The sequence below is a fragment of the Crocodylus siamensis genome, chromosome 1, assembly GCF_052110815.1.
Source record: "Crocodylus siamensis isolate JL-2025a chromosome 1, ASM5211081v1, whole genome shotgun sequence".
Taxonomy (NCBI): domain Eukaryota; kingdom Metazoa; phylum Chordata; order Crocodylia; family Crocodylidae; genus Crocodylus; species Crocodylus siamensis.
Window position 1 is genome coordinate 415,804,865 of NC_143395.1, and position 9,402 is coordinate 415,814,266.

The 9,402-nt window shown below is 55.2% G+C and overlaps 1 protein-coding gene across 1 annotated transcript; it reads right to left on the minus strand.

Annotated features, from left to right (window-relative positions):
- Positions 1-1,367: 1,367 nt before the first annotated feature.
- On the minus strand, positions 1,368-7,567 carry LOC149875424 (uncharacterized). Its single transcript, XM_090031782.1, has 2 exons — positions 7,022-7,567; positions 1,368-5,726 (listed from the first exon to the last, which is right to left on the minus strand). The coding sequence occupies exon 2, from the start codon at positions 5,069-5,071 to the stop codon at positions 4,448-4,450; it is 624 nt and encodes a 207-aa protein (XP_089887908.1). The 5' UTR covers positions 5,072-5,726; positions 7,022-7,567; the 3' UTR covers positions 1,368-4,447.
- Between the last annotated feature and the right edge of the window lie 1,835 nt (positions 7,568-9,402).

Genomic DNA, 9,402 nt, shown 5'->3' on the forward strand with positions numbered 1-9,402 from the left:
CATGCGAGTGGCCTCCTCTGGCCCCTCTCCATGCTGTCCACATCCCTCCTGAAGCGTGGCGCCCAGACCTGGACGCAGTACTCCAGCTGCGGCCTGACCAGTGCCGCATAGAGGGGGAGGATCACCTCCCTGGCCCTGCTCGAGATGCATCCGTGGATGCAGGACAAGGTGCGGTTAGCCTTCCTGACTGCATCCCCGCACTGCCGGCCCATGTTCATCTTGGCATCAATGATGACTCCAAGATCCTTTTCTGCCTCTGCCCTGACGAGAAGGGAGTTCCCCAGCCTGTAGGGATGGTGCCGGTTGTTCCCCCCCAGGTGCAGCACCTTGCACTTGTCGGTGTTGAATTCCATCCTGTTCTCATCTGCCCACCCCTGTAACTTGTCTAGGTCCGATTGCACCCTATTCCTCCCCTCTAGCATGCCCACATCCCCCCACATCTTAGTGTCATCAACAATTTTGAGCAGGGTGCTATTCTCCCCATCGTCCAAGTTGCTGATAAAGATGTTGAACAGCGCGGGCCCGAGGACCGAGCCCTGGGGGACCCCACTGCCCACGTCCCTCCAGGTCGAACATGACCCGTCCACCACCACTCTCTGGGTGCGGCCCTCCAGCCCATTGGCGACACGTCTGACTGTGTGGGGGTCGACACCACAGCCCCCAGTTTCTTAATGAGAACGGGGTGAGAGACAGTGTCGAAGGCCTGCCGACAGTCCAGGAAGACGATGTCCACTGCTCCCCCTGCGTCTAAGGATTTAGTGACCTGGTCGTAGAAGGCCACCGGGTTGGTCTGACAGGGCCTGCCACTGATGAACCCGTGTTGGTTGCCCCTAAGCATGATCTCCCCCGCTCGCCCCTCGTGGACATGCACCAGGATAACTCTCTCAAAAAGCTTGCCCAGGATGGAGGTAAGACTAACTGGCCTATAGTTCCTGGGTCCTCCTTCCTCCCCTTTTTGAAGATGGGGACCTCGTTGGCCCTCTTCCAGTCCTCTGGCCCCACACCAGAGCACCACGAGTGCTCGTACAGCCGTGCCAGGGGTCCTGCAATGACCTTGGCCAGTTCCTTTAGTACTCTAGGGTGGAGATCGTCTGGACCCACTGATTTAAATACATCCAGTCCCTCCAGACACTCCCTGACTAGATCCTCCCTGACCCTTGGCCTGGGTGCACCTCCCCTGTGGCCTGGGGGGGGCTCAGAGGGGGGGTGTTGATTCGGTCCCTGCTCAGGAAATGATGTGATGATGACTTCCAGTGAAGTTAGACCCACATAATTAAAACCTGTAAGTAGGAAATAGTTTCCTTTAGTTTCTACTGCTGAGATCCACTCAAGGGATGTTCAAAATTGAGAAAATACTCACATAACGACAGCTTTAATGTCCTAATCACATCTAAACACGGTTCTTTCCAAAAGAAGCAATACAAAATACAACGACAGAACATAACTTGCTCCTGTGTCCTGCCTATGTGGGAAAATCCTGTTGAGAAGAATTGTACCTATGTTACTGGCAATGATACAGCATTTCTACAGCTGCAGGGGAAGTGCTCTGTGCTGAAGCAAGAGAACGACCATCCAGCCGGTTGGGGGAGGGAAGGAGAGAGGAAAAGAAAAGGAGATTAATTTACGCACTCCTCCAAAGCAACGGGAGAAAATTCCAAAGTTCAGCAGCTCCTCCAGAATACACCAAGAACAGCAGAATAAAGCTCACATAAGTCTCTCTCTACTCTTTCTGCAAGCATTGCTGGAGAAGTGCCATGAGCCCTTGCTATGAGCACATGACACACCCTTAGCAGTCAGAGCAGTGAGAGATTAATGGCAAAACTTTTTTAAACAACAGACAGAAAAAAAAAAAGACCTAGAGCTTCATGAGACTAGAGAAAATGGAAGGAGCCTGCTGGAAAGGAAGCAGCTCAAGGAACCAGTATGCCTTTAGGGAATATCTTTTACCACAATGGCCCAATAGATGAGTGATGGAATTACTTTAGCACTGAGGACCAAATCCCTCACTTATTCCAGAGGCCCCCAAAGCAGTGAACACATTTGAATGGTGCTGTAAAGGTGCTCACTCGCTCTCTAGTGATGACCTCATGACACCTGATGGATGTCAACAAACCAAGAAATAAGTGTTCAGGTTCTCAGCCAAAGGGAGGGGCAATGCACAGCCACAGGGGTATGCCCCCATGAGTCGGAACATCCATTTTCCTGGGCACAAATACCAGCAGCACATATTGGTGCTGCTGCTAGGTGTCCCCAGGCATGCAAGCCCCTGCACATGTGCTCTGGCATGCGGCAAATTGACCTCGGTGGAGTAGGGGAGGCTGAAGCCAGCACCTAGGATGGCCCCTGCAGCCTCACCTGGGGTCCTGGGGGCCTCCCAGGGCTGCAGCGGTGGCAATCTGGGCACACAGAGCGTGGTCAGTAGCCAGAGCGTGGCTCTGATCAGCTAGGCTCCAGTTTCAGGTGCCACACACTCCAGCCATGTGCACTGCCCCGCTTTTTTTGGTGTATTTAATGAAGTTGGGGGGGTTTTGACACCAGGAGACATTAACGCAGATGCGCGCACCCTACACACACACTCTGTGCACATGGACACACAGACACAAATACACTCTTCCTGCCATGAACACAGACACACATGCAGATAGGCATGCGCACATGCAGATAGGAGTGCACGCACAAAGACGCGAGCATATGCCTATACACATGCACACATATATGCGTGCATGAACACGCATGGATGCAGACAAGCACATGCAAGTGCACACTGGTGCATGGATGCAGACTTGTGCGTGCATACACAAACACATGCATGCAGAAATGCACACACGCTGATATACGAAAGCCCACAGACACAAGCAAGCAGGCAGACACATGCAAGCACACACTCGTGCGTGCACACAAACACGCGCGTGCGCACGCCCAGGTCGCTGTCCCTGCGCTCCCGCCCCGCCCTGCAAACGCCCCCCAGAGTGCCCGAGCTGGGTGTGAAAGTGGGTATGCGGCTTGCAGCCCCTGGGCCGGGCGCTGTGGCAGCAGTGGGGGGGCGGGATGGGGGGGTTGCAAACTTCCCCGGCCCCCAGCTGCAACCCCCGGGTCCCGGCCTGCTGCAAACGCCCTGCGCGCCGTGCCCCCGCTCCAGGACTGGGGGGCAGATGGGCACAGACCGGGGGTGGTTGTGTGGGAGCAGACAGGTGCTCTGTACACAAGGTACTGAGATGTAGGTCTGCCCCTCTGCCCCATGCCCACCCCCCGGCTCCCCGGCCAGGTGCCCCCGGGCCAGGCCAGGCGGACAGGATGAGGTGGGCCGGGGCGGGGGCCGTGGGGGAACCGCGCCGCCCGCACCAGGCAGGTCCCCGCTGTCCCGCACGTCCCCGGGACTGGCCCGGGGCCGGGGTGGGTGCGGGCAGCCGCTCTGGGCCCATGCACCCTCGGGCTGTGGCACCCTCTGGGCCGGCTCCTCTCTCTGCTCCGGTGCCTTCAGGGCTTCGCTTTTCTTCCTGCCTTTTGCTTTAAGCGGTGCTTTGAGTGTCTTGGTGTCAGCTGAAATAGCAGGGCAGGTCCTGCCATGCGCACGACCCCTTTTGCCCCATGGTGCATTTTGTTTCGGGGGAGCAGGGAACAGCTGGGTTTTACATCTGGGGGCGTTTGGGGGGTTCGTGGGAGCTGCTGGTGGGAGCAGGACTGAGCAGGACCACTGAGATAAGTTGTCTTTGGCACAGGCGCATGCAGGGCTAAGCAACGCCGTTCCCGTCTTGCCTGCCCATAGCTCAGGTGAGGAAAGGTGAGGTCAGGGAGGAGAGTAGGGAATGTTTCCCCAGATATAAATGCACTCCTCCCTGCAACTCAGGGTCTCATATACCGGGATCACTGGACCAGGAGGAAGGAGAAAGCTGGGAGGCAGCCAAGGCAAGTCCCCGGGTGTCATTTGAAGTCAGCCATCTGGGGGAGGGCCCCTGAGCATAAAGGCACTTCTTCCCCTGGGAGTACTTTTAGAGAATGATGGAAAATGCACAGGGTTCAAGGCTGACGCAAAGATCATCTCCTCCTCGTCTCCTCCCCCCACGTCGGGGCTGACTTCTGCCTGAGGTGTTTCCTCTTAGCACCCCCTCCCCCCACAACCATACCTTGGGGCCAGCATCTCAGCTCTGGACTCCACTGTACCCTACAAGGGACAAAGCCTCGGGGAACACTTTCTGCAGGCCACCAGCATGAGGGTGATTGTCTGAATGCACCACAGGTGGGTGCTGAGCAGGCAGACATCTCCACGCCCTTCCTGCACTGCTGGCTGAATTAGGGATGCTCCTGGGTGTGGATGTACTGATTCCAGGACAGGTGGGAGAGATGGTTGAAGCTTTTCCAATACTCAGAGCACTGATGTAGCTTCTACGATGTATAGATACACTGGTGTTCGGCACAGTCTGCAGGAGTAGGTGAAGCTCTTCCTACACTAAGAGCAATGATGTGGCTTCTCCCCTTTGTGCATACGCTGATACCAGGCCAGGCTGGAGATGATGCTGAAGCTCTTCCCACAGTCAGAGCAGTGATATGACTTCTCCCCTGTGTGGATGAGCTGGTGCTTGGCCAGGGAGCAGAATTGGGTGAAGCTTTTACCACACTCAGAGCACTGATATGGCTTCTCTCCTGTGTGAATGAGCTGGTGCTGGGCCAGGCCAGAGGAGCAAGTGAAGCTCTTCCCACACTCAGAGCACTGATATGGTTTCTCCCCTGTGTGGACACGCTTGTGCTTGGCCAGGTGGGAGGATTGGGTGAAGCTCTTCCCACACTCAGAGCACTGATATGGCTTCTCCCCTGTGGGGATGCGCTGGTGCCGCGCCAGGGTGGAGGAGTGGGTGAAGCTCTTCCCACACACAGAGCAAGGATGACGCTTCTCCCTTGTGTGGATGCACCTGTGCTTAGCCAAGCTGCAGGGGTGCCTGAAGCTCTTCCCACGCTTCGTGCAGCAGTGTGGCTGCTGCCTCCTCCGCACACACTGCTGCTGGGACAGGCCTTGCCAGCTGATGAAGTTCTTCCTGCACTTGGTACGGCGGTGTGTCTTCCTCCCCAAGTGCATGCGCCGGTGCTGAATGAGGGAGAAGAAATGGGTGAAGGTCTTACCACATGTGACACAGTGGAACTGATACTTCTTGCTCTGCACATCCTGGGTTTTGAGCAGCTCCAAGCTGCGCACACAGCTCTTCCCCCTTTTGGTGGAGCAGTGGGGGAGCTGTCCAGAATGGATCTGGTGGTGAGCAGCCAGGGTCGAGAGGCAGGTGAAGTTCTTCCCACACGTGGCGCATACATGGGGCTTCTCCCCAGCGTGCCTTATCTTGTGCAGAGCCAGGAGTGAAGGGCAGCTCAGACTTTTCCTGCACTGAGGGCAGAGGTGGGCTCTCCCCCTGCGTTTGGTGGTGGGCTTTTGCTTCCCTCTGAGACCCCCCGCACTGCCTTGGTTTGCATGCAGTGTCTCTCTCCAGTGGACTTTTGTGTTCTGCCTCTTCAGGTGTCTCAGCACGACATATTTGTCCCTGTACCTTGGGCTTGTTCTGGCTTCTTTCTCCTGCTACATTCTCCTGCTTTTGGGGCAGGACCCTTGTGCCATTGCTCCTTCGCTGGGCTCAGGGAAGTCACCTCACCCATACTCCCTAGCGAAGCCCAGGGTGGCTCCAGCTTTCCAGGCCCTTCCTCAGGAGCCTGCTCCTCAGTTCTGCTCAGCAACCAGGCATGTCCTGCATGGGAGGAAGAAACACCAGATTAGTCCCTGCCCTGCTGCCAAGGGGCAAGCACTGCTATTCCTTCTGCTGGGATGGGCCTCAAAGCAGGACAGGACTTGGCACTTGTGTTTCCTCAAGAAAACTAAGTGCTGGGGGTGAGGCAGTGCCCGGTCCTTATGCCAGTCTCATCTTCCCTATTCGGTGGATGTAAGAGGCAGACTCTCACCGTTTATGAAAAAATGAGGATCTCTAAGGGCTGCTGTTGATTCGGGGGAGATGGTGCTGAGCCCTCCACCTGACTGGGCTGACATGCTCCACAAGCCCCAGTGCAATGCTCACTCTTGGAGTATCTGCAGAGTGGCTACAGAAAATGGTACATCCCTGGAGTATGGCCTCCTGGGCCTCACAAATATCAGTCACACCAAAGATTGGGAAGGGCAGATGGACCGTTTGTTTGTATTGTCATCCTTTTGTTGGTTTCCTTTTCACCTTTAGCATTTCTCTTAGCATTTCTCCAGTATCTCACAGGGCAGAGGGGCACTGGTAGTGCTCCAGTGACACCAAACAATCCATTTGAAACAACAAGGAAAGTGTTGCCCGTTATATAGAAGGGGCAGAATTACCGAGAACATGTCTGGCCCCAAAAACCCTGATCATGGGATGTTTGATCTAAACAGTCATCTTAAACAATAAAGAAAACCATCATTTGAGTACTGGAAGAGCTTAAAATATTTACCCATAATTATCACTGGTGAAAAACTGTTCGGCTGGTGAGGAACTTGAGGATTAGGCAATTTGGCATGAGAAAGTTATTGAAGTAGTGGACAAACAAAGGACGAGGGTGTTGTGTGCATGCTCTTACTCTGGGGAGTTGTGGGGCGGTTGTGCAGTTCCTACGTGAACAGCGGGAAAGCCAGAAACAAACATCTCCCACACCCAGTGCAGGACACGAGGCTGGCACCACCAAAGCTCGCTGCTGTAATGTCTAATGGAGCCACTTGTCCAGTTGTATTACAGGCATGAAACTTGTAATAATTACTATTACAGTTAACTGGATATTAAATCAGCAAGGGGCCACGTCAAATACTGGGGGTCTTTGGCAAAAACAAGCCTCTAGGTAACAGTTTCTACAGTTTGAATTTCAGGGAGTGGAACAAGACCTGTCTGCACACATGACAGCATCAGCTATTTGAGGTCAGCACCCTGGGATGGCAGCACAGGGCAGGTCTGCAGTTTCCAGGCTCCCTTTCACCCTCGGCAGGGAGCATTTGTGAGAGAGGAGTTGGGTGGAGGGGACAGCCACAACTCACCTGGCCGCAGGTCCTCGGACCTCAAGATTGCCCCACGGTCCTCATCATCACAGACCCACAGCTCCACCTGTCCTCGCTAGATGCGGCCGATCAGGTCAGGGGCAGGGCCTCGATATCCTGCTTGGGCAGTGGTTAAAGAGAGTTTATGCACTAATACTGGATGCAGAATAAGCAACTGAAATTTGGGGACTGGAGCCAATAAACTCAAGGATTAGACTAAGGACGTGAAGCACAAGGGAGGATGGACATTTAGGCTGAAAGGGAAGGCATAGCAGGAAGAAGAGGATGGTCCTTTTCATCCAGGTGTTGGACATATGGTCATAGGAAAGCAAACACCAGTGTAAATCCAGACAAATGAGTGGAAATGAGTTTGGACAGGACACACTAGGCAAGAGAGGGAGGAAATCAGAATAACTGCCCAAGGAACAGCTGGTAGTGCATTTTGAGGCACAATGAATGGCAAATGATATAATCATGGAGAAGGCAAAGGGAAATCATGTTATCAAGGGGGAAGACTCCAAGGAAGGTGGCTGGATCCACCCTGGGTCTGTGCCTGTCTGCCCCCACGTCCTGGAGCGGGGGCACGGCGCGCAGGGCGTTTGCAGCAGGCTGGGAGCTGGGGATTGCAGCTGGGGGCCGGGGAAGTTTGCAACCCCCCATCCCGCCCCCCCACTGCCACCACAGCGCCCGGCCCGGGGGCTGCAAGCCGCATACCCGCTCTCACAGCCAGCTCGGGCACTCTGGGGGGGCGTTTGCAGCCCCATGTCCCACCCCCCGTGCTCCCCCCACGGGGCCGGGCTGGGGGCCGGGCTCCCGCCGCTCTTGCCTGAGGGGTGCGGGGCTCGGAGCCGGGGGCAGCACCGGGGCGGAAGCAGAGGGGGGCCTGGCTGTGTAGAAATTTATTAACAAGGTAATAAATAATAGTGTAGAAGTTAACTATAAAGCAGACTCAGCCTCCAAGGGCAGGCTGATAAGACTCTGCAATGACCGAATCCTGTTCACTTTGAAGTCTGAAGTAAGCAAAAATATAGTTTTCCTCCCTGTTAGTTAGCCTTTCAAAACAAACATGTAGCCAAAAACCAGTTTTGAAATAATTAAGAGTTTTCCCACACTGACCTGATATCTTGTTTTCCTTCACAGTGGAAAAGTCCCACCTGCGCACGCATCTTGTCTGCATACTATAAATCGCCTCTAACAGTTTTATTCGCGGCCCTCTGAGTTTACTCAGGGCGCCCAGCATGCTGAATAAATTTTGAGATTGACAGTGACTCTGTGTCTTTGGGAATAGCTCCGCAAGCGGTCACGAACTCCTCAACAGCGTGACAGAATCAGTGAGTCGGGAGGGACCTGGACAGATCATCGAGTCCGCCCCCCCGCCATGGGCAGGAAGGAGCACTGGGGGTGGCAGGGGTCAAAAGGCCCCAGCCAGGGGCCTGCCCAGTCTCCTCTTGAAGCTCCCCAGGGAAGGCAAGAGCACCACCTCTCCGGGGAGCCTGTTCCAGGCTCTGGCCACCCTCACAGTGAAGTCGTTCTTCCTAATATCTGACCTAAACCTCTCCTCCCTCGGCTTGTGGCCATTGTTCCTGGTGACCCCAAGGGGGGCCCTGGGAACAGACTTTCCCCAAGTCCCTGCTGCTGGCCCCTGATAAGGTTGTTGGCAGCCATGAGATCCCGCCTCAGTCTCCTCTTGTGAAGACTGAAGAGATTCAGGTCCCTCAGCCTCTCCTCACAGGGCTGGCCACGGAGGCCCCCAACCATACGAGTGGCCTCCTCTGGACCCTCTCCAGGTTCCCCACGTCCCTCCTGAAGTGCGGCGCCCACGACTGGACACAGGACTCCAGCTGTGGCCTGACCAGCGCCGCATAGAGGGGGAACAAGACCTCTCTGGACCTGGTAGTGATGCCCCCGTTGATGGAGGACAGGCTGCGGTTGGCTCTGCCTAGTGCTTCATCACACTGGCGACTCATATTCATCCTGGAGTCAATCCTGACTCCAAGATCCCTCTCTGCCTCTGTGCTGCCGAGAGGGGCAGCCCCTAACCTATAACCATAATGCTGGTTCCCTCTTCCCAGGTCGCAGTCCTCATTGCTCGCAACTCCGGGGTCCGGCCTCAACTTCCTCCCAGAGCTGAGGACCTAAGGCTACTTCCATTATTGTAAAAGCACCTCAGAAACATCAACAACTGTGCTGTGTGGAAGCCTAGAAACTGAGAAAGCCCAGGCTACCGCTCCACACATAGTTGCATACTTTCCGGGGAATTTTTTTTTTGGCAGTGTGGCACCCTTGGTCAGGAAAAGCCAGGATTTGAGCCTCCACAGGGAACACTCCTGTCTAGGACAAACCAGGGCAGCCCATGCACGGGGTGGGCGAGCCATCAGCCA

What these genes read in the sequence shown, in the direction of transcription:
- LOC149875424 (XM_090031782.1), bottom strand. Translation starts at nt 5,071, where the DNA reads ATGCACTTGGGGAGGAAGACACACCGCCGTACCAAGTGCAGGAAGAAC.